At 44.3% G+C, this 23,884-nt stretch overlaps 3 protein-coding genes across 4 annotated transcripts in view; 2 read left to right on the top strand and 1 right to left on the bottom strand.

Moving 5' to 3' along the window:
• Positions 1-23,884, top strand: part of LOC144608803 (alpha-crystallin B chain-like) — a 57,511-nt gene that overhangs the window by 3,847 nt on the left and 29,780 nt on the right. The window contains exon 1 of one of the 2 annotated variants that reach the window (XM_078426919.1): positions 11,042-11,073. The exons of the other annotated variant lie outside the window; for it this stretch is intronic. Within the exon in view, the coding sequence (XP_078283045.1) occupies positions 11,057-11,073 (17 nt within the window). The 5' untranslated portion in view covers positions 11,042-11,056. Of the gene's footprint in view, positions 1-11,041; positions 11,074-23,884 lie in introns of those variants that run through there. 2 annotated transcript variants of the gene reach the window in all.
• Positions 5,137-19,332, bottom strand: LOC144608804 (uncharacterized). Its single transcript, XM_078426921.1, has 4 exons — positions 18,942-19,332; positions 11,641-11,681; positions 9,501-9,538; positions 5,137-7,391 (listed from the first exon to the last, which is right to left on the bottom strand). The coding sequence occupies exons 1-4, from the start codon at positions 18,971-18,973 to the stop codon at positions 7,155-7,157; spliced, it is 348 nt and encodes a 115-aa protein (XP_078283047.1). The 5' UTR covers positions 18,974-19,332; the 3' UTR covers positions 5,137-7,154.
• Positions 13,576-23,884, top strand: part of alg9 (ALG9 alpha-1,2-mannosyltransferase) — a 166,529-nt gene continuing 156,220 nt past the window's right edge. The window contains exon 1 of the mRNA XM_078426918.1: positions 13,576-13,579. The gene's annotated coding sequence lies outside the window, so the exon portion shown is untranslated. The remainder of the gene's footprint in view (positions 13,580-23,884) is intronic.

The following is a 23,884-nucleotide window of genomic DNA, read 5'->3' on the forward strand; positions in this document are numbered from 1 at the left end:
GAGTTGAAGTGCTCAGCCACCGGGAGATCAGGTTGGTTAAGGCGGACTGAGCGAAGGTGTTGAGCGAAACGATCGCCGAGCCTGCGTTTGTTTTCGCCGATGTAAAGAAGTTGACATCTAGAGCAGTGGATGCAATAGATGAGGTTGGAGGAGGTGCAGGTGAACCTCTGTCTCACCTGGAAAGACTGTTTGGGTCCTTAGATGGAGTTAAGGGGGGAGGTAAAGGGACAGGTGTTGCATCTCCTGCAGTTGCTGGGGAAAGTGCCCTGGGATGGGGTGGTTTGGGTAGGAAGGGTCGAGTGGACCAGGGAGTTACAATAGACAATAGGTGCAGGAGTAGGCCATTCAGCCCTTCGAGCCAGCACCGCCATTCAATGCGATCATGGCTGATCACTATCAATCAGTACCCCGTTCCTGCCTTCTCCCCATACCCCCTCACTCCGCTATCCTTAAGAGCTCTATCCAGCTCTCTTGAAAGCATCCAACGAACTGGCCTCCACTGCCTTCTGAGGCAGATAATTCCACACCTTCACCACCCTCTGACTGAAAAAGTTCTTCCTCATCTCCGTTCTAAATGGCCTACCCCTTATTCTCAAACTGTGGCCCCTTGTTCTGGACTCCCCCAACATTGGGAACATGTTATCTGCCTCTAATGTGTCCAATCCCCTAATTATCTTATATGTTTCAATAAGATCCCCCCTCATCCTTCTAAATTCCAGTGTATACAAGCCCAATCGCTCCAGCCTTTCAACATACGACAGTCCCGCCATTCCGGGAATTAATCTAGTGAACCTACGCTGCACGCCCTCCATAGCAAGAATATCCTTCCTCAAATTTGGAGACCAAAACTGCACACAGTACTCCAGGTGCGGTCTCACCAGGGCCCGGTACAACTGTAGAAGGACCTCTTTGCTCCTATACTCAACTCCTCTTGTTACGAAGGCCAACATTCCATTGGCTTTCTTCACTGCCTGCTGAACCTGCATGCTTCCTTTCATTGACTGATGCACTAGGACACCCAGATCTCGTTGAACTCCCCCTCCTCCTAACTTGACACCATTCAGATAATAATCTGCCTTTCTATTCTTACTTCCAAAGTGAATAACCTCACACTTATCTACATTAAACTGCATCTGCCATGTATCCGCCCACTCACACAACCTGTCCAGGTCACCCTGCAGCCTTATTGCATCTTCCTCACAATTCACACTACCCCCCAACTTAGTATCATCTGCAAATTTGCTAATGGTACTTTTAATCCCTCCGTCTAAGTCATTAATGTATATCGTAAATAGCTGGGGTCCCAGCACCGAACCTTGCGGTACCCCACTGGTCACTACCTGCCATTCCGAAAGGGACCCATTTATCCCCACTCTTTGCTTTCTGTCTGTTAACCAATTTTCTATCCATGTCAGTACCCTACCCCCAATACCATGTGCCCTAATTTTGCCCACTAATCTCCTATGTGGGACCTTGTCGAAGGCTTTCTGAAAGTCGAGGTACACCACATCCACTGACTCTCCCTTGTCAATTTTCCTAGTTACATCCTCAAAAAATTCCAGTAGATTTGTCAAGCATGATTTCCCCTTCGTAAATCCATGCTGACTCGGAACGATCCCGTTACTGCTATCCAAATGCTCAGCAATTTCGTCTTTTATAATTGACTCCAGCATTTTCCCCACCACTGATGTCAGACTAACTGGTCTATAATTACCCGTTTTCTCTCTCCCTCCTTTCTTAAAAAGTGGGATAACATTTGCTATCCTCCAATCCACAGGAACTGATCCTGAATCTATAGAACATTGAAAAATGATCTCCAATGCTTCCACTATTTCTAGAGCCACCTCCTTAAGTACTCTGGGATGCAGACCATCAGGCCCTGGGGATTTATCAGCCTTCAGTCCCATCAGTCTACCCAAAACCATTTCCTGCCTAATGTGGATTTCCTTCAGTTCCTCCATCACCCTAGGTTCTCCAGCCCCTAGAACATTTGGGAGATTGTGTGTATCTTCCTCAGTGAAGACAGATCCAAAGTAACGGTTTAACTCGTCTGCCATTTCTTTGTTCCCCATAATAAATTCCCCTGCTTCTGTCTTCAAGGGACCCACATTTGCCTTGACTATTTTTTTCCTCTTCACGTACCTAAAAAAACTTTTGCTATCCTCCTTTATATTATTGGCTAGTTTACCCTCGTACCTCATCTTTTCTCCTCGTATTGCCTTTTTAGTTAACTTTTGTTGCTCTTTAAAAGAGTCCCAATCCTCTGTCTTCCCACTCTTCTTTGCTATGTTATACTTCCTCTCCTTAATTTTTATGCTGTCCCTGACTTCCCTTGTCAGCCACAGGTGTCTCTTACTCCCCTTAGAGTCTTTCCACCTCTTTGGAATAAATTGATCCTGCAACCTCTGCATTATTCCCAGGAATACCTGCCATTGCTGTTCTACCGTCTTCCCTGCTAGGGCCTCCTTCCAATCAATTTTGGCCAGCTCCCGCCTCATGCCTCTGTAATCCCCTTTGCTATACTGTAATACCGACACTTCCGATTTTCCCTTCTGCCTTTCCATTTGCAGAGTAAAACTTATCATGTTGTGATCACTGCCTCCTAATGGCTCTTTTACCTCTAGTCCCCTTATCAGATCAGGATCATTACACAACACTAAATCCAGAATTGCCTTCTCCCTGGTAGGCTCCAGTACAAGCTGTTCTAAGAATCCATCTCGAAGGCACTCTACAAACTCTCTTTCCTGGGGTCCATTTCCAACCTGATTTTCCCAGTCTACCTGCATGTTGAAATCTCCCATAACCACCGTAGCATTACATTTTTGACACGCCAATTTTATCTCCTGATTTAACTTGCACCCTAAGTCGAGGCTACTGTTTGGGGGCCTATAGATAACTCCCATTAGGGTCTTTTTACCCTTACAATTTCTCATTTCTATCCATACTGATTCAACATCTCCTGATTCTATGTCACCCCTTGCAAGGGAATGAATATCATTCCTTACCATCAGAGCAACCCCACCCCCTCTGCCCACCTGTCTGTCTTTTCTATACGTTGTGTACCCCTGAATATTCAGTTCCCAGCCCTGGTCCTCTTGTAGCCATGTCTCAGTGATCCCTACAACATCATACTTGCCCATGACTAACTGAGCCTCAAGCTCATCCACTTTATTTTTTATACTACGCGCATTTAAGTACAACACTTTAACTTCTGTATTTACCTCCCCTCTCACATCGTTCACAATTGGCCCTGCCCTTAATTTCTTTTCCGCTCTAGAACTTCTGTTCCCATTCTTCCGAAAGTCTTTTGCAATATCTCCTGTATTCCCTTTTACCTCATCTTCATATTCACAATTTGTTAACCCCTCCCCCCCACTACTTAGTTTAAAGCCACAGGTGTCACACTAGCAAACCTGCCTGCCAGAATGTTTGTCCCCCTGCTGTTAAGATGCAACCCGTCCCTTTTGTACAAGTCACCCCTAGCCCAGAAGAGATCCCAGTGGTCCAGAAATCTAAATCCCTGCTCTCTGCACCAGTCCCTCAGCCATAAATTCATACCCTCTATCTCTCTGTTCCTGGCCTCACCAGCACGAGGTACCGGTAGCAGTCCAGAGATAACTACCTTCGACGTCCTACTTCTCAGCGTTTTTCCCAACTCTCTAAACTCCCGCTGTAGCACCTCCTTCCTCTTCCGCCCGACGTCATTCGTGCCCACGTGCACAACGACTTCAGGTTGATCGCCTTCCCTCGCTAGGATTTTCTGAAGCCGGTCTGTGATGTGTTGAACCCTGGCACCAGGGAGGCAACAGACCATCCTCAAGTCCCTCCTGCTGCCACAGAATCTTCTATCCGTCCCTCGGACTATGGAGTCACCGACCACTACGGCTCTTCCAGACTTCGGTCTCCCCTGTCGTGTATCCTTGCCAACAGGTCCGCCACTCGGACTGGAAACGTCTTCTGCCCCGACAGTTCCCAAGAGGGTATACCTATTTGCAATAGGCACAGCCACCGGGGTCTCCTGTAGTCCACGTCCACTCCTCCCTGAAACAGTCTCCCACCTTCGCTCGACCTGGACCCTTGGCGTGACAGCCTCACAATAGGTCCTGTCGAGGAAACTCTCGCATTCCCGGATGGCCCTGAGGTCATCCAACTGCCTCTCCAACTCCACCACACGTCCCTTCAGGAGCTGCACCTGGACACAGTTCTTGCAGGTGTAGCTCCCAGAAGCTCCCGCGACGTCCCTGTCTTCCCACATCCTGCAGGAAACACACCGCACCAACTTTTCCGCCATCACCTTGTGCCTATAACCAGCTCTGGCTTAAAACAATGGTATCCTCCTCACCTCAGCCTCCTCGCCGAAGACTCGCACTTTTCTCACTGGGCACTTCCCTCACTGGGCTGCACCTGAACAGGGCTGCACCCTTTTGTGAGCCTTGCTTATATCACCAATTTAAATTGCCTGATTGTCCAATTTACCTGACTTCTCACTTAAACTGCCTGTTGAACTGTGATTAGCACTTACTTTACTGCTCAGCCAACGGGCGTCCTTGCTCTGCTCCCGGACTTTTCAAATTGACTACTACTTCCTTTTGGCGCTCTTTTTAAACTGCCTGTTCAACTGTGATTAGCACTTACTTTACTGCTCAGCCAACGGGCGTCCTTGCTCTGCTCCCGGACTTTTCAAATTGACTACTACTTCCTTTTGGCGCTCTTTTTAAACTGCCTGTTGAACTGTGATTAGCACTTACTTTACTGCTCAGCCAACGGGCGTCCTTGCTCTGCTCCCGGACTTTTACGGAGCAGTTACGGAGGGAGCGGTCTCTGTGGAACGCAGAAAGGGGAGGCGATGGGAAGATGTGGCCAGTGGTGCGGTCTCGTTGTAGGTGACAGAAATGATGGCGGATGATTTGTTGAATCTGAAGAATATTGATCGATATTGGCAAATTTTGGGACAGATACTACAGGACACAATTTGAAATGAACTCTTCTTCAGAATAGCTGAAGTAAATGTCGCAATAGTCATAGCAAATCCATCCTGTGGTATCATATAAAACTATAAACTGTAATACATATGTGACTCATCACAATAGCTCAAAATTATCCACTTTCTTCAACCTTTTATAGTTCAGGCCACACAGAAAAGTTTATAATACTGATATTTTATATTGTATTTTTATGTTCTCTGAAATATTGAAACACACAAATCATTGTACAAATATTCAGGCAATTCATTATCAATAAGAAGTTGATCAAGTCCAAATTCATCCTCGAGTACACAACAGTCTGCTCACATGAAAATGAAAGGGAAAGATCAGATTTACATCCAGATTCAGATCCCTTAGAATTTAGGATTTGAACAAGAAGGAAATTACATTGTATTCATATATTCCTTTACTGAAAATGGTGCTAAGATTATAATTTCACCAAAACTTTTTTAAAAATCATTTTACATAACACAGTCTTTTGGAAAGAATGTCAAATATCCACGGTTTCATTTATTTGTCAGGACTTTGGCAGCGAGTCTGATCATCTTGAGATGGTAGTGGTGAGACATCTGCTTGGATTTCTGCAGGACGTCTGGTGAAGGTACTCACGTTGCTATTGGAACGGCTGATCCAGGATTTAGAGTCAGTGATAATGAAGGGCAGGTGATACATTTCCAAATCATGCTGTGGAGTAACCTACAAGCAGTGATGTTCCCATATTCATACAGCCCAAAACCCTTCTTGTGGAGGAAGCCTTGGATTTGAAAGGTACCTCTGACAGAGGCTGGGCAAGTAAATAGAGCCTGCATTTATTTAATCCCTCCCCGTGGTAAACATTAAGTGGACATTTGGCTTAGGTGCTTGTTAAATGCCCATGTACACAATACTTATGTCCATAAACCTAAAGTTCAGAAGCCAAGTACCACACATGGTCACTACTAGTTAATACAAAGAACTGAGATGATATCCTGTCCTTGCATGTACAGCTGAAAATATTAATACCATTTGCCATTGCACCGAACACAGAAAATGTTGCAAAGTCTTTCACTTTTAACAGAATACAATTAATTCACGTTCAGGCCAATGTGCAACTTAGATCATCAGATAATGCAGGTGAGCTTGAGATAAAGATAGTGAGAGATGGAAATTTTCCTTCAGCTCTTACTGTGACTTAGTTTAGTTTAGAGATTATAGTATGAAAACAGTCCTTTCGGCCCACCAAGTCCGCACCGACCAGCGATTACCCCAGCGCTAGTTTTATATTATCCCACTTTTGCATCTGAAACGCAAGAGGCAATTTACAGAAGCCAATTAACCTACAAACCTGTACCTCTTTGGGTTGCGGGAGGAGACCAAAGTACCTAGGGGAAACCCATGCGGTCACATGGAGAATGTGCAAACTTCGTACAGACAGCACCCACAGTCAGGATTGAACCCAGGTCTCTAGCACTGTAAGGCAACAGCTCTACCGCTGTGCTACTGATATTTGTTAAATCCAACATCAGGCTTCATTTCACCTTGTGCAATCGTCAAAACAAAATTATGTTAAGTTCACGAGGAAGGAATGTAAAACAGCACAAAATAATTTCATCCAAACCTTGATTTTGACAGAAAGAGAATATTTTAACATGGATAATATCAAGGTTCAAACTCTAGCATGTTGTCCTTAAGGCTGCACTCCATTCCCAAAGGTAATTACAACAATTCATCGTTAAACACAATTTGTCATGATAATGGATTGTCAAAGTTAGATTATTGCTTTAAATACACTAAATGATTCTATATAAATACAGTCTTTGTTCAATTGGGAAATAGATTAAATGAAATCATTAAATTTGTATCGTACTGTAGTTTATCAATGTAAAATATTTCGAACAATAGCCATACTATATCATGCAAAAGTCACATTATAAATAGGTATCATTTTTTACAATTACAATTTCTTCTTGACATGTCAGTAAGAGGTTGCGTTGTGATGGAGTGTGGTAAGGCTGCATTTTATGGTTAAAAAACAGCAAGTTCTACATTATTTCACATTGTCAGCAAATAACATTTTAACCAGGTCACAACTAGTACAATTTGTAAATAAGTGTCCATTTCAATTTGTATATAAATGTCCATTTTAAGGAAGACAGAAGAGCCATTCTTTCATGTACTTTCTTCTGGAGTTTATACGAGAGTCCCATTTTTCTTGTCGTATTTTACCGCGGGAGTGAAGCTTATGGTAGCATACTCTGTTGCGTTTTCCTTCTGATTTGCTCTAACTTGTTTGACTGTTTTTCGAGACTTTTGTTGGATCACCTGGATTTCAGCATAATGGACATCTTCTAACTTCTTTTTATTCACTACAGCATATACTGGTATGTCAGGGGCTACTTCATCATAGGCATGAGAGTCTTCGTGTGCCTGCAATAAGGAGACAACAAATAATGGGATTTCCAACTTGAAAATGTTGATCCTGTGTCAGTGAAACAATTCCCTTTTGTTTGTTTTTCCTGTAGTGTAGAGCAAATAAGGGAGGGAAAAGTCTAGTAGTAGTGGTGGATTTATTATCAATGAGAAGATACATGCACTTCTGTTGAGCAAGATTCCAGAATGGTCCATTGCCTGCCTGGTGCCAGATCAGATCTGGGATGTCTTGGCTCAGATACAGAACACTCTTAAGAGGGAGGAGCATATGTTGGTACCAACAACATAGGTAGGAAGAGGCACAAGATCCTGCAGAGTGAATTTAGGGAGTTACATAGAAGATTCAAAACCAGGACCTCTCAGGTTGTAATCTTAAAATCACTACCAGCAAGGGTAGGAATAGGAGGATAAGACAGATGAAAGCATGGCTAAAGGCTTGGTGCTGGGATAGGTAGGACAAGAACAGGGATAGGTAGGACAAGATAGGTCTGTACAAGAACAGATTGCATCTAAACTAGAGGGGCACCAATATCCTTGCAGCTAGGTTTATTCACACTACTTGGGAGGGTTTAAACTAATCTGGCAGAGGTGAGGGGGGGGGGGGGCGGTGGTGGGGGGGTTAACTCAGCAGCAGTGTAGTTTGTGGAGAGATTGACCTGGCAAGCAAGGCCAGAGCAAACAGGCAGGCTAGGGAACATGCGAGGATGGGCAGGTTTAACTGCCATTAGATTTAGCTAAGAAATACAGCACACAAACAGGCCCTTCGGCCTACTGAGTCCACGCCGACCAACGATCCCTGCACACTAATGCTATCACACACACACGGGACAACTTGCAAATATACCAAGCCAATTAACCTACAAACTTGTACGTCATTTGGAATGTGGGAGGAAACTGGAGTTGCCAGAAAAAAACGACGCAGGTCACGGGGAGAATGATACAAACTCCGTACAGACAACACCTGTAGTCAGGATCGAATCCGGGTCTCTGGCGCTGCAAGGCAGCAACTTTACCGTTGTGCCACTGTGCCACCCCATTTACTTCAATACTTGGAGCCTCGTGGGCACGTCACAGGAGGTTATACAGTGTGGATCAGCACATGGAATTCCAATGTTACTGCTAACAGGAAAAAATGGGTAAGGGGAGGGCAGGAATGCCAACTTAATGATCCGGAACACAGATGTTTCAGGTGTGACAGAGGGAACTGCAAAAGACGAGGTGGCGGCACAGTGCTGCCTGGGGAAAACACAGTGGCAGTACACATCCTCACCAGCGTAGAAACGCCAGAGTAATGAACAGCCAGTGCACAAAAACAAGCATTTGGGACACCAGCGGGTTAGATTTGCCACCTGCCGCAGGGCTGCAGGCTACTGTCCTGATACAAGTGGAATTAGCCACATTGATCTGTGGAAGAACACATTCTTATTATAATATATGGCCATTTTGTGAATCCTATCCAGAAACACGCTGTGAAGGCCGGCTGTAGAGTCCTTCTTACACCATCCACAACATTTAAAACCTCGTCTGCAGTAGAATCTGGGAAAGGAATGCCATTATTACCCCCAAACACTTCAAGATTGTCTGTTCCTATGAAATAATCCAACTCTGTGGTCATCTTCTCATGTGTGGGACCAGAGCTTGCTGTTTCCACTTGTGATCTGTTCAACTTATGAACAGTTCTCAGGAATGGAGATGTGCTGTAACCCAAGGAAGGACTATACTTGGGGGGAGATATCCTGGAGGCACCATCCAATGAGGCCATACGAGTAGAAATTAAGAATAAGATTGGGTTGATCACTTGATGGGGTTGTATTACAGGTCTCCCAAACAGTCAACTGGAAGAGGAAATGGTGGAAACAGATACAATCACTGTATTCAAGAGACATTGAGACATGCAAGGCATAGAAGTATGGATATGATACAGGCAAATGGGATTAGTGAAGATGAGTGAAAAGATTGACAAGGACATGGTGGGCTGAAAGGCCTGTTTCTGTACTGAACAACTCTCGGTCCTATAATCATTATATAGTCAATTATATGATGGTTAAGGCTACCATTTATCTCACAACTATATAATTTATAATCCACATTGTTCAATACAATTACCTGCACATGTTTACCATCTCTTGCCCTTGTATTAGAACCTATAAAAAAAGATTTTAAAAATCAGTATCATATTTGAGGCAAAATAGAAAGTAAACATTTGTTTACAACTATATTTTACAAGCCTAGAAAGTTGGGATTCCTCCATCGAGACAGACTGTCGGACTTCCCAATTGACAAGATTGCACTTTTCCATTTTAAAATTAGTTGGCACGTAACAGATGAAATGAGAGGGGAATTCGCCAATCTGTTTTTCAAGCACCCGCTTTTCCTCTGTGTTTCTTTAATTGTTCTATTTCACAGCTGAAAGAAAGGCATTTATGTACCCTTATCCAACCATCAAGAGATACTTAGGCATCTGTGTACTACTCATTAAATGCTAAATGTTTAAAATGAATGTTGTAAAATCCAATTAGGAAAAGGCTTCAAGTCTGATAAAAACACGTGATAACACAGGATATTAGCTCAGCACGCCCCCACTGAAACCCCAGCAAAGCAATTACAGGATCATTACAAAGCCTGGTCTATTCTAATACAAAGCAAGGGAGACACACAAAGAATAAAGGCAGCACAGTGGTGCAGCGGGTGGAGCTGCTGCCTCACAGCATCAGAGACCCGGGTTCCATCTTGACCGTGGGTGCTGTCTGTGTGCGCTCTGCATGTTCTCCCTGACCGCATGGGTTTCCACCGGGTGCTCTGGTTTCCCCCGCCACATCCAAAAGCAAGTTTGAAGGTTAACTGGCTTCTGTAAATTGCCCCTTTGTGTAGGGGGTGGATGGGAAAGTGGGATGACAGAGAACTAGTGTGAAGAGGTGTTTAATTATTGGTGTGGACTCTGTGGGTTGAAGGGACTGTTTCCATGCTGTATCTTTCACTCCAATCAAAAATAAAGTGAAAAACATTTTTTTAAATGAGAGTGATTAGTTCAACACCCATGTGCACCAAAAAAACTCAGCCATTGGTGGCTTCATAAGTTCATAAATGATAGGAGCAGAATTAGGCCATTTGGCCCATCGTCTACTCTGCCATTCAATCATGCTGATCCATCTTTCCCTCCTAACCCCATTCTCCTGCCTTCTCCCCATAACCCTTGACACTAATCAAAATTTGTTAACTTGTACTTGTTAATTGTACTTGTTAATATTTTGTCTTTTTGCATACTCATCCTAAACTAGAGTTTTTTTAAATTTCCGCTTCCCTTTCCATGCAGCACAAGCTTCTAATTTCAAGCTTGTTTTTTTTTTTTTTGAGTGGCCAACTCCGTCAGAAGGTGGCACCACTAGCAAGATATCACCTTTCAGCATCTGTGCCCAGTGACATCCAGTGGTCTGAACCAAGTAGTGCACCTAACAGTAAAACAATGCAGTCTCTGTAGCAGTGCAAGGAATGTGCCCCTTGGTGGTTAAATATTGGCCAGGACACCCAGGGAGAATGTCCTGATAATAAAGAGTTAGATAGTGCATTCACACGAGAGAAGGCACCATGGTGGGCATATCACACTACCACCTTCGTACACAGCAGTGCCTGGATTGTACACGCAATCACCAGTGGTAAAAGAGATGAAAACAAATTATAAGTAAGTAAAATTTAAGCTTTGGTCAGTACAGGAAAGATGTTATTGCACTGGAAAGGGTCCAAATGAGAGACTGAGATTTGGTGTCAGGACTAGAAAACTGCGGGCATGAGGAAAGATTGGAGAGGCTGGGCTTATTTCTTTGGAACCAAGGTAGCTGAAGGAAGACGGAATCAGGGTGCATAACATTATGAGGGTTGAGCAGAGGAAAGACAATTTCCTTACATGGGTGGCCAAAATTCAGAGGGTGTAAATTTAGACTGATGGTGGAAGTAAAAAGCAATGAGGTAAAGTTTGTTTTCACCCAGACGGTGGGGCTCCGGGTGAGTGCCTTAAATTCACTGCCTTAAATAGCGGTAGAGGCAAAAGCTCTCATTGTGTTTAATGAAATGCCTGGTGAACAGTCAAACAGCTGAGAGGTCTCTGTCCCTGGATCTGGTGCTTGATGGTCAGGCAGCGATATTTCAGCACGATGAACCTGTGTCAGATCCAGCTGAGGATTCACAGATTTGCTGTTTTTATCTCATCGTAGAATTAATTAACTGGTTACCGACTCTCCTGAACACTCACCTGTACTGCTCTTTTTTGATTTACTTTTTTCGGATTTGTTCCTGTAGGAGAAAAATGTCCGTTAGTGAAACTTGTCATTAAAGGGTATATTTTATACAAAGCCCCACTTCCTCATGCTGACCAAGATAACCCATCTATGCTAGTTCCACCTGCCTGGGTTTGGGCCCATATCCCTCTGAACCGTTCCTATCCATGTATCTGTCAAATATTTTTTTTAATGGCAGCAGGTAGGTGGGCTTGAATACCAGACTGAAAATGTGTCACAAAAGAGGGCATAAAGGTGAAGGACTTTTCAATGGGAGGAAAGTCAACACTGGCACGCTGAGAGTCAGTTTAAGGCAGACTGCTCTTGGGTACTTTATTAATTCAGACTTTCATATTGTATGATTCCATTTTAAAACAATGACAAATTAGACAATACAAATGCTTCATTAATAATTCGTTTAGTTTATTGTCACGCGTACAGAGGTATAGTGAAAAGCTTTTGTTGCGTGCTAACCAGACAGCGGAAAGACAATACATGATTACAATCGAGCCATTCATAGTGTACAGATACATGATATAGGGAATAACATGAATAACATTTAATGCAAGATAAAGTCCAGTAAAGTCCAATCAAAGATAGTCAGAGGGTCATGCAAGCATGCAGGTACAGCAGGCAGTGAAGAAAGCCAATGGAATGTTGGCCTTCATAACAAGAGGAGTTGAGTATAGGAGCAAAGAGGTCCTTCTACAGTTGTACCGGGCCCTGGTGAGACCGCACCTGGAGTACTGTGTGCAGTTTTGGTCTCCAAATTTGAGGAAGGATATTCTTGCTATTGAGGGCGTGCAGCGTAGGTTCACTAGGTTAATTCCCGGAATGGCGGGACTGTCGTATGTTGAAAGGCTGGAGCAATTAGGCTTGTATACACTGGAATTTAGAAGGATGAGGGGGGATCTTATTAAAACATATAAAATAATTAGGGGATTGGACACATTAGAGGCAGGAAACATGTTCCCAATGTTGGGGGAGTCCAGAACAAGGGGCCAAAGTTTAAGAATAAGGGGTAGGCCATTTAGAACGGAGATGAGGAAGAACTTTTTCAGTCAGAGAGTGGTGAAGGTGTGGAATTCTCTGCCTCAGAAGGCAGTGGAGGCCAGTTCATTGGATGCTTTCAAGAGAGAGCTGGATAGAGCTCTTAAGGATAGCGGAGTGAGGGGGTATGGGGAGAAGGCAGGAACGGGGTACTGATTGAGAGTGATCAGCCATGATCGCATTGAATGGCGGTGCTGGCTCGAAGGGCTGAATGGCCTACTCCTGCACCTATTGTCTATTTGTTAATGACATTAAATTAGTCAGAGCCATACGGCATGAAAACTGCCCTTCTGCCCCACTTCCTCATGCTGACCAAGATGACCCATCTATGCTAGTTCCACCTGCCTGGGTTTGGGCCCATATCCCTCTGAACCTTTCCTATCCATGTATCTGTCAAATATTTTTTAAATGGTGTTACAGTACCTGCCTGACCCACCTCCTCTGGCAGCTCATCCCATATACCAACCACACTGGGTGTGGAATAGGTGCCCCTCAGGTTCCTATTAAATGTTTCCCCTCTCACCATAAACCCATGTCTCTGATTCATGATTCCCCCACTCTTGGTAAAGGACCCTGTGTATTCGCCCAATCTGTTCCCCTCATGAACTTACACACCGCTGTAAGATCACCTCTCAGCCTCCAGCACTCCAAGGAATAAAGTCCGAGCCTGCCCAACCTTTTGCTGTTGCTCAGGCCTTGGAATCCTGGCAAAATCCTCGTAAATCTTCTTTGCACCCTTTCCAGCTTAACAACATCTGAATCATTATCGAGAATTGTGGATATTACTGCATTTTCCCTTTGCAACTTTAACAATTGAGTTTGCAACTCTGAAGTTGCTGCTTATCTTTCACTTGTCTTTTACAAATAGCCCATAGTCTAGGTTGTAGTTTCCCGATTGACAGAACTGTGCACGTAACCAATCTAAATCAAACTGTATCTTTTGTTTGCTTCTCTTCTCTCCCAGCGAGGCTCAAAATTCTAGCTTTCATTTCCTGGGCTAGCTACTCTCCTTTTATCTTCTGAACATAACATTTCTCCAACCAACAACTTCAAATTGCAACTGATCAGAAAAGGTTTGATACTTGGAATAAATGTGCAAGACTTAGATTTTGCCATAAAATTATTCTCAACTACTTTACAATTGCATGGACAAGCCTGTCCTGCTAAGGCCCACCCATAGCTATCAGTCCAATCTGCAGAAAATAACTGGCATGCAGAGTGCGTAAGGCAAGCCAGTAAATTAAACCAATCACTACAGAGGCCGAAAAGGCCTGTTTCCGCGCTGTATATATATGATATGATATGATACGAGGACTTTCCATATGACACAGGTAAGGGATTCATTTTACTCATTTTCACGACAGGGTGTTGACCAACCAACTTAATTATTAAATGAATCTCCATTTCATTCTCAGTTCTGTCCGTGCTCCTCTAATCCGTGCCCCTGGAGCAGCACAGTGGCACAGCGGTAGAGTTGCTGCCTTATGTCGCCAGAGACCCAATCTCAATCCAGACTACAGGTGCTGTCTGTGCAGAGTTTGTATGTTCTCCCCGTGGGTTTTCTCTGGGTGTTCCGGTTTCCTCCCACATTCCAAAGACGTCCAAAGACAATTAAATTGATAATTAAGGCATTATTGGGAAATTTTTTTGCCAAGCAAATGTCCAACTCCCTTTGTGGACATCTATGCCTCCTCCCCAACAGTTAACCTCGTGAGCCCACAATATTAGCAATTGTGAGAGCGAATTTCTGTTGTTACTATGTCTGGTACCTGGTTTCCAGAAAGAATTGTACCATTGGTGAAAGTTTGCCAGACCGCAATAAATCAGAACATGATCCATTGTGCAGGACTCTGGTACTTCCGTCCACCCTCCAGCTGCGTCTGCAAATCCCAACATTTCACCACCAGCTGTTCGCCTTCTGCATAAAGATCCCGCTTAGCCTCAATGAAATGGAGCTCCAAGAAAGTCAGAAATATCACTGAATCACAATCAATGCTTTTCAGTTTACAAATATTCAGAGAAGTAAGTCTCTGAATTAAGCAATGCCCGAATTATGAAATGAATATCCTGGTTGTCATATTGCTCCAAGACCTCATCCCTCCATTTCCCTCAAATCCTTCAGCCCTATTGCCCTCCAATTACATCTTCTTTGGCACCCCATAAATACAATGCCAAGCCCTAAAATTACCTCCATAAATTTCTCTACTTTCTCCAAGACATTTGACCTTGTTTTTCGTGTCACTACATTTCTTGTATGATGGACGTTTGACAGCACTGGGTCTCTGAACTCACTGGAGTTTAGAACGATGAGGGGGGGTCTCATTGAAACCTACCAAATATTGAAAGGCCTAGGATGTGGATAGGATGTTTCCAGTACTGGGAGAATCTAGGACCAGAGGGCACAGTGTCAGAATAAAAGTATGTACCTTTAGAATAGAGATGAGGAGGAATTTCTTAAGCCAGAGGGTGGTAAATTTGTGGAATTTATTGCTGCAGATAGCTGTGGAGGCCATCATTGGGTCTTTTTAAAGAAGGAAATTGATAAGTTCTTGATTGGTAAGGGTATCAAAGGTTATGGGGAGAAGTTAGGAGAATGGGGTTTGGAGGGAAAAATAGATTAGCCATGATCAAATGGCAGAGCTGACTCAATGGGCCAAATGGCCTAATCCTGCTCCTCTGTCCTTTGAATGTGGGAAAGAAGTTTGGTTTTGATCACTGGGAAACAATTGTGGTTGAGTTTATTTTAGATGGACATATAGATATGCAGGAAACAGAGGGATATGGATCATTTGACGTGCAGGTTTGTAGGTTAATTGGCTTGGTAAATGTAAAAAAATTGTCCCTAGTGGGTATAGGATAGTGTTAATGTGCGGGGATCGCTGGTCGGCGCGGACCCGGTGGGTCTGTTTCTGCGCTGTATCTCTAAATTTGCAAAGGGGTGAGATCAGATTAATTTATCGTGTTCAGCACAGCCAAAGGGCCTGCCACTATGCTGTTACGATCTGTGTTCACAAACACCTGGGTGGAATTCATTCTTGCCTTGAGGCGTTTAACATTATTTTCGTCAGGTATTTTACACTTTCTATATTGGCAGAGATAGATGTATGTTTCCATTTCCAAACAATGTAGAAATGGATAATGGGGCAAATTGTTCATTAGGGTGCCAGCAGAAACCAGCTTTACACAAACGACAAGCTTTATCTTCATTTTGATAAGACATGAAACCCGTTCAAGGTCTCTATCATTGGAATGTAACTTTTGCCACAGAAGAGCACGATTTTTAGAACAGGCTGTTCCAGTTTGTTCCAGAGAACTGCACACACCAGAACAGCCCAAAGTCCCCACCTAAGACTGTCGGTTCCCGCAGGATATGACATTAGTAAAGCCTACAGAGATCAACAGCATCAATAGTGTGATGGGGCCGATAGACAACGCTCGGATCATGGTCCATTCCCAGACGGGAGCGGCAAAAAGAAATAAAGTTCAGAAGTATAAGAAAATAACTGCAGATGCTGGTACAAATCGATTTATTCACAAAATGCTGGAGTAACTCAGCAGGTCAGGCAGCATCTCGGGAGAGAAGGAATGGGTGACGTTTCGGGGAGACCCGAAACGTCACCCATTCCTTCTCTCCCAAGATGCTGCCTGACCTGCTGAGTTACTCCAGCATTTTGTGAATAAATAAAGTTCAGAAGTCATACGAGCATTCAGCCCATCGAGTCAAGTCCGCCATTCAATCATGGTTGATCTCTCTATTCCTCTCAAACCTATTTGCCTGCTTTCTCCCTGTATCCCTTGATGCCCTTCGTAACCAAGAACCTGTCAAAATCTGCCGTAAAAATACCAAATAATGGCCTCCACAGCCGTCTGCGGCAATTGACTCCACAAATTCACCATCCTCTGAATAAAGAAATTCCCCCTCATTCCTCTTAAAAAGGTACGTCCTTTTATTCTGAGCCAATGCCCTCTGGTCCTAAACTCTCCCACTAGTGGAAATATCCTCTCCACATCCATTCTATGTAGGCCTTGCGCAATTCAGTAAGTTTCAATGAGGTCCCCTCTCATCCTTCTAAACTCCAGCGAGTACAGGCCTAGCACTGTCAAACGCACATCATATGTCAACCCAATTTTCCCCGGGATCTTTCTCGTAAACATCCTCGGGACTCTCTCCAATGCCAGCATATCCTTCCTCTGCTCAAATACTCCAAATGTGGTCTGACCAGTGCCTCGTAAAGACTCAGCATTACATCCCTGCTTTTATCTTCTAGTCATCTCAAAACAAATGCTAACATTGCATTTGCCTCATTTACAACCGGTTCAACTTGCAAATGAACTTTTTGGGATTCCTGTACCAGCACTCCCCAAGTCCCTTTGCACCTCTGATTTCTGAATCCTCTCCCCATTTAGAAAAGAATCTACACCTCTATTCCTACTACCAAAATGCATGACTCCACAGTATGCTACCCTGTGTTCCATCTGCCATTTAATTACCCACTCTTCCAACCTATCCAAATCCCCAGTGCCTCGTAAAGACTCAGCATTACATCCCTGCTTTTATCTTCTAGTCATCTCAAAACAAATGCTAACATTGCATTTGCCTCATTTACAACCGGTTCAACTTGCAAATGAACTTTTTGGGATTCCTGTACCAGCACTCCCCAAGTCCCTTTGCACCTCTGATTTCGGAATCCTCTCCCCATTTAGAAAAGAATCTACACCTCTATTCCTACTACCAAAATGCATGACTCCACAGTATGCTACCCTGTGTTCCATATGCCATTTAATTACCCACTCTCCCAACCTATCCAAATCCCCACTTTCTCTACACTACCTGCCTCTAAAAGGGACATATTTGGCACAGGAGAGAAAGATGGCAGGAGACTGCACAGCGGAGGTGTGGACTCAGCTGCGACGGGTGGATGAGCTGCACATTGACGAATGTGAAACTCTAGGAACAAAGGAGAGTGGCACAGACTAACTTAATGAATCTTCAAAAGAGCTGGACCAAACACGATAGGCCGAACGGCCTCCTCTCGCCAACACGGTTCAATTGTTCTGAAGTTCTCGTTTACATTTTTTTTAAAGACACCTGTAGATTGCGCCCATTAATGTCTGAGTATCAATCCACCCCCGGCTTCTGTGGAGGGCTGGTTTGAAATCCTCCCGGGACAGACACGACAGCGACTGGCATGGGATAGATCCCCCGGGACTGGCCCGGGTCGCATCTTCCCGGGACCGGCCTGGGATACATCGCTTAATAAGATTATTAAGGGGTTGGACACGTTAGAGGCAGGAAACATGTTCCCAATGTTGGGGGAGTCCAGAACAAGGGGCCACAGTTTAAGAATAAGGGGTAGGCCATTTAGAACTGAGATGAGGAAGAACTTTTTCAGTCAGAGTTGTGAATCTGTGGAATTCTCTGCCTCAGAAGGCAGTGGAGGCCAATTCTCTGAATGCATTCAAGAGAGAGCTAGATAGAGCTCTTAAGGATAGCGGAGTCAGGGGGTATGGGGAGAAGGCAGGAACGGGGTACTGATTGAGAATGATCAGCCATGATCACATTGAATGGCGGTGCTTGCTCGAAGGGCCAAATGGCCTCCTCCTGCACCTATTGTCTATTGCCCCGGGACACTTCACACAATCTGTAAGTGCAAAAGTCACCTTTATAAAGCAACTTCGGACCAGTGCTAAACTTATTAACAACTTTACTTCCTCCGGGAAACGCCTGCGTTATAAAAAAAACAAAAACAGCGTTGAAATATTTGCGTTCACCCTCTACAAACATTCGTGTGAGCGTTCACGTTGCTGAGCGATGGAGTTTCGCTGCAAATATTTCAACAGTTTAATCACAATAACGCGGTTTCAACCTCCCTCCCTTGGACTAAACCAGGGCCACATATCTGAGTGGCGCCTCAAAGAAAGCCCAGTGTCTGGGCGAAATATTTTGAAGATGAGTCAGACGAGTATAACTAACTTTTTGTTTGAAAAGTTGGTGAAAACAAAATCAACAAGGTCGGAGCACAGCGACGGGCGGGCGGTTTGTCAATCGATACCCCGGCTGCCTGTGTGTGTGTGTGTGTGTGTGTTAAATCCACCAGGAAACTGGTAAACAAACTCGAGTGAAGTCGCTTTAACTTTGTGGGGCCAGCGTCGGCGGAGGGTTTAACCCTCCAGCAGTCTTGCTAAAGATTAAACGAGTGGGTATGTGTAAAAGAATGTGTCTTACGCGGTTGTGCAGAGCCGGAGGACGTTGCCCATGGCTCCCCTCGGCGCCTGGCCATCCACACTCCCCGGCCACTCCACCACGTCGGCCGCCCAAAGGCAAAGCAGCCTCAGTAACGGTGTCCTAGTGTCTCATACACTCCTGGCACAGGTGGTCAAGGGGCGCCGCGAACCGGGAAGGTGCCCGCGAGTCTGACGAGGGAAATGCTATCCAGGGCGACACAACAGGTGTATCAACTATTTCTATCCTGCAATTCACCAATCATTCATCCCATCCCATTTATGTTCGGTTCCTGCCTGGATTGGTCTTGCGTAGGGCAGGGAGGCGGTACTTGTCATTAGTCATCTTCACAATACTCCAGTTTGTGGTGTAAGAACAAAATCACACTGGCCGAAAACGAGACGTTGTTTGTATGAACGAACTTCTTATAAAACCCTAGTCTGCTCCGCCCTTGATCGGTAGAGGGAGAGGGGGAGCAAAAACAGAGAGCACAACGCAAAAGGTCAAAATGCTCACCACACAGTTGAAAGCGGGCGTGGGCAAAGTCTTGTGTGTGTGTGTGTGTTGTCTTTCGTGTGTGTCCGTCAGATAGGGCAGGTCTCCACCTACCCACACCTTCCTTGCCTTGCTCTTCCTGTCTCTTGCCCAGACACACAATGCTGGAGTAACTCAGCGGGTCAGGCAGCATCTCTGGAGAAAAAGGAATAGGTGACGTTTCGGGTCGAGACCCTTCATCTCACCATGGCCGATGTAAAACAACGCGCACAGTCATGTTGGAGTCATCGTCATACAGCACGGAAACATGCCCTTCGGCCCAACCGGTCCCTGCCGACCAAGGTCCCCCATCTAAGCTAGTCCCATTTGCCCTCGTTTGGCCCAGATCACAATAGACAATAGGTGCCGGAGGAGGCCATTCGGCCCTTCGAGCCAGCACCGCCATTCAATGTGATCATGGCTGATCATTCTCAATCCGTACCCCGTTCCTGCCTTCTCCCCATACCCCCTGACTCCGCTATCCTTAAGAGCTCTATCCAGCTCTCTCTTGAATGCATTCAGAGAATTGGCCTCCACTGCCTTCTGAGGCAGAGAATTCCACAGATTCACAACTCTCTGACTGAAAAGGTTTTTCCTCATCTCAGTTCTAAATGGCCTACCCCTTATTCTTAAACTGTGGCCCCTTGTTCTGGACTCCCCCAACATTGGGAACATGTTTCCTGCCTCTATCGTGTCCAACCCCTTAATAATCTTATACGTTTCGATAAGATCTCCTCTCATCCTTCTAAATTTCAGTCTAAACCTGTATCTGGCCAAATGTCTTTTAAATGTTGTTATTGGATCTACCTCAACTTGTGACTCAGTGGGTCTGAAAGTTGAAGGTTTACTCTGTGGAATGTTCACTGTAAACATTGCAAAAAATATTAAGATGTTGGTAATTCCACCTGAATCCTGAATATTACTGAAACAAAATGCTCTGGGCCCTATGTTGCTGTCTGTGGGAGCATGCTGTGTACAAATTGGTTTCAGCTTTCTACATCGCAGAAGTGCCCATAAATCTGAAATAAAGTTCAATGTCAAGTTCCATGACATTCAATTTTTGTCAAGACAGTTCTCTTGTCGTCCTAGTAGAAACCTCAATGGTGATCATGATCCATAAAGACATCCAGTTCTGATGAGATGTCATCAGCTTAAATGGTAACTATTTCTGTCTCCATGCTTGCTGCATGACAAGCTGAATACTTTCTGCATCCTCTGTTTTTTTCCAATTACATAGAGATAACAGGCTTACTTTACATATCATTATAATGATACAACACCAATGGTTTGGTCAACTAGAATGATTGCTGTAACATTGGATAACCATAGTGCAGCTGGTAGAGCTTCCTCCTCAACGGGCCAGAGATCTGGGCTTGATCCCGACCTCGGGTGCTGCCTGTATGGAGTTTGCACGTTCTTTCTGCAACCATGTAGGTTGCCTCTGGGTGCTCAGTTTCAAGGGTCAAGATAGAGAGAGTCAACCGTGTTTAATTGTCTTATGTACCAAAACTGGAAAAAAGACATTCATACTTGCAGCAGCATAACATGCCTGAAACACTTAATAAACAAAAAAAAATCAGTGAATTTAAAAAAAATTACAAAGACAAGACAAAAGTCTGAATTCCCTTGTGTAACCGAGACTGTTCATAATTCATGGTTTAGTTGGTGTTTGTCGTGTTCAAGAGCTTGATGGTTGCTGGGAAGAAGCTGTTCCTGAACCTGGAGGTCACGGTTTTCTTGACCTTTGACCTTTTTCCTGTTACCCCCATGGTTTTCCTTCGGGTGCCCTGGTTTCCTCCCATACCCCAAAGATGTATGGGTTTATAGGTTAATTGGCCCTCTGTAAATTGCCCCTGATGTGCGGGGAGAGGATGAGAAATGGGATAACATAAATTAGTGTGAACAGATGTTCAATGGTTAGCATGGACACGGTGGGCCAAAGGGATTGTTTCCATGCTGTATCTCTCAACTGAACTAAAACTAAACTCGATTATTCTACTGTGTAGGAAGGAACTGCACTCGCTGGTTTAAACCGAAGATAAACACAAAAAGCTGGATTAACTCAACGGGACAGGCAGCATCTATGGATGAAGTCTGAAGAAGGATCTTGACCCAAAATGTCACCTATTCCTTCTATCCAGAGATGCTGCCTGTCCCGCTGAGTTATTCCAGCATTTTGTGTCTAGATTATTCTACTTTTGACTGTAGTAATACCCTAGTTTAAAACAAACCTTAATAATTCCCCTTAGAAATCAGTGAATACGTATGTATCTCAATCAGCCTGAAGACGGGAAGCTACCCAAAATGTTATCTGACCATTCCCTCCAAAGAGAAGGTATTTATTCACAAAATGCTGGAGTAACTCAGCGGCCCAGGCAGCATCTCAGGAGAGAAGGAATGGGTGACGTTTCGGGTCGAGACCCTTCTTCAGTCTGAAGAAGGATCTTAACCCGAAACGTCACCCATTCCTTCTCTCCTGAGATGCTGCCTGACCCGCTGAGTTACTCCAGCATTTTGTGAATAAATACCTTCGATTTGTACCAGCATCTGCAGTTATTTTCTTATATTCCCTCCAAAGATGCTGCCTGATCTGCTGAGTTCCTCCAGCACTTGGCTTTTTGCTCACACTTCCAGCAACTGCAGTTCCTTGTGTGTCCCTCTATCTCCTTACCTTGAGTACACACGAAAAGGATTTTGTGAATGTGCACTTCTTGTTAAATCTGCTTCACATATCAGGCATTTCTCATATTTGGGTCACACCCAGAATGCCTTTTGAAAGCCGTCAAGTGGTGGAGTGTAGCGGAACTGAAACCATTAACTTTCGTCCACCCAGCACTAGATGATTATCACCCAAAACCACCACGATCAGTTTCACTCATCATTGACAGAAACTCGGAAAAATCGGGACAAACAAAACCATAAAAAGTGCAGCATTTATATGATAATAATACAAAAGAAAATTGCTGCAAATTCTGGAATCTAATTAAAAACAGTAAATGCTGGACTTGCTCAGAATTTCAGGGCAGTGTCTATGAAGAGAGAAACTTTTTCATGAATTCGCAAGTTATAGGAGTAGAATTAGGCCATTCGGCCCATCAAGTCTACTCTGCCATTGAATCGGCTGATCTATCTTTCCCTCATCCCCATTCCCCTGCCTTCTGCCCATAACCCTTAACACCCTTACAAATCACGAATCTGTCCATCTCTGCTTTAAAAATACCCCATACGCCAAAACAGCCATCTGTGGCGATGAATTCCACAGATTCACCACCGTCTGATGATAGAGATTCCTCCTCATTTCCTTTCTAAAGGTACATTCTTTTATTCTGAGGCTGTGTCCTCTGGTCCTAGATTCTCCCACTAGTGGATCCTCTCAACATCTACTCTATCCGGGCCTTTTACTATTCAGTACGTCTCATAAGGTTCCCACACATCCTTCTAAAACTCCAGCGAGTACAGGCCCAGAGACATCAAACGTTCATCATATGTTAACCCAATCTTTCCCAGGATCCTTCTCGCAAATCTCCTATGGACCCTCTTCAATACCAGCACACCCTTCCTCAGATATGGGGTTGAAACCTGCTCATAATACTTCAAATGCTGCCTGAACTATTCCTTATAGAGCCTCTGCATTACATCCCTGTTTTTTATTGTAGCCCTCACAAAATAAATGGTAAAATTGCATTTGCCTTCCTCATTCACGATTCAACTTGCAAATTAACCTTTTCGGAATCCTGCACCAGCACTCCCAAGTCCCTTTGCACCTCCAATTTCTGAATCCTCTCCCATTTAGAAAATAGTCTACACTTCTATTCCTACAACCAAAATGCATGACTGAACACTTTGCTATGCTGTATTCCATCTGCCACTTCTCTACCCACTCTCCCAACCTGTCCATCCTTCTACAGAGTCCTTGCAGAGTCCCCTCCACCTTTTCATTAACCTCAAATGTTAACTCAACAAAAGGAGATCAATTATTACAACATAGAACAGTGCAATACAAGTACAGGCTCTTCGGTCCATCCCGTCTGCACCAACCATGATGCCAATCTAACCAATCCCATCTGCTGCACATAGTCCACACCCCTCCATTCCCTGCCTGCTCATATACATGTATAAATGTCTCCTAAATATCTCAGCTGTTTTTACAACTTCTCTTGGCAACACATTCCAGACACACCACTGTGTAATAGATACTTGCCTTTCTCATCTGCTTTAAATGAACATAGCCTTAAGGGATAAGAACAAGTACAGCCTGTTAACCTGCTCCACCATTCAGCAAGGTCCTAGATGATCTGATCTATGCCTCCATCCCTGATTTTCAAATCCTCTGACTCCATCTAGTTTCACAAATCTGCCTTGAATATATTCCATGATTCAGCCTCCACGATTTTCTGAATTGGAGAACCAAG

The sequence above is a fragment of the Rhinoraja longicauda genome, chromosome 32 (genome assembly GCF_053455715.1).
Source record: "Rhinoraja longicauda isolate Sanriku21f chromosome 32, sRhiLon1.1, whole genome shotgun sequence".
Taxonomy (NCBI): Eukaryota; Metazoa; Chordata; class Chondrichthyes; order Rajiformes; family Arhynchobatidae; genus Rhinoraja; species Rhinoraja longicauda.

Excerpts from the sequence above, each read along its gene's own strand:
- LOC144608804 (XM_078426921.1), bottom strand. The coding sequence starts at position 18,973 with ATGGGCAACGTCCTCCGGCTCTGCACAACCGC. Across the intron at positions 9,539-11,640 it reads ATCAAAAAAGAGCAGTACAG|GTTCTAATACAAGGGCAAGA; the intron begins GTGAGTGTTCAG and ends CTTTTTTTATAG. Across the intron at positions 7,392-9,500 it reads GAGATGGTAAACATGTGCAG|GCACACGAAGACTCTCATGC; the intron begins GTAATTGTATTG and ends TCCTTATTGCAG.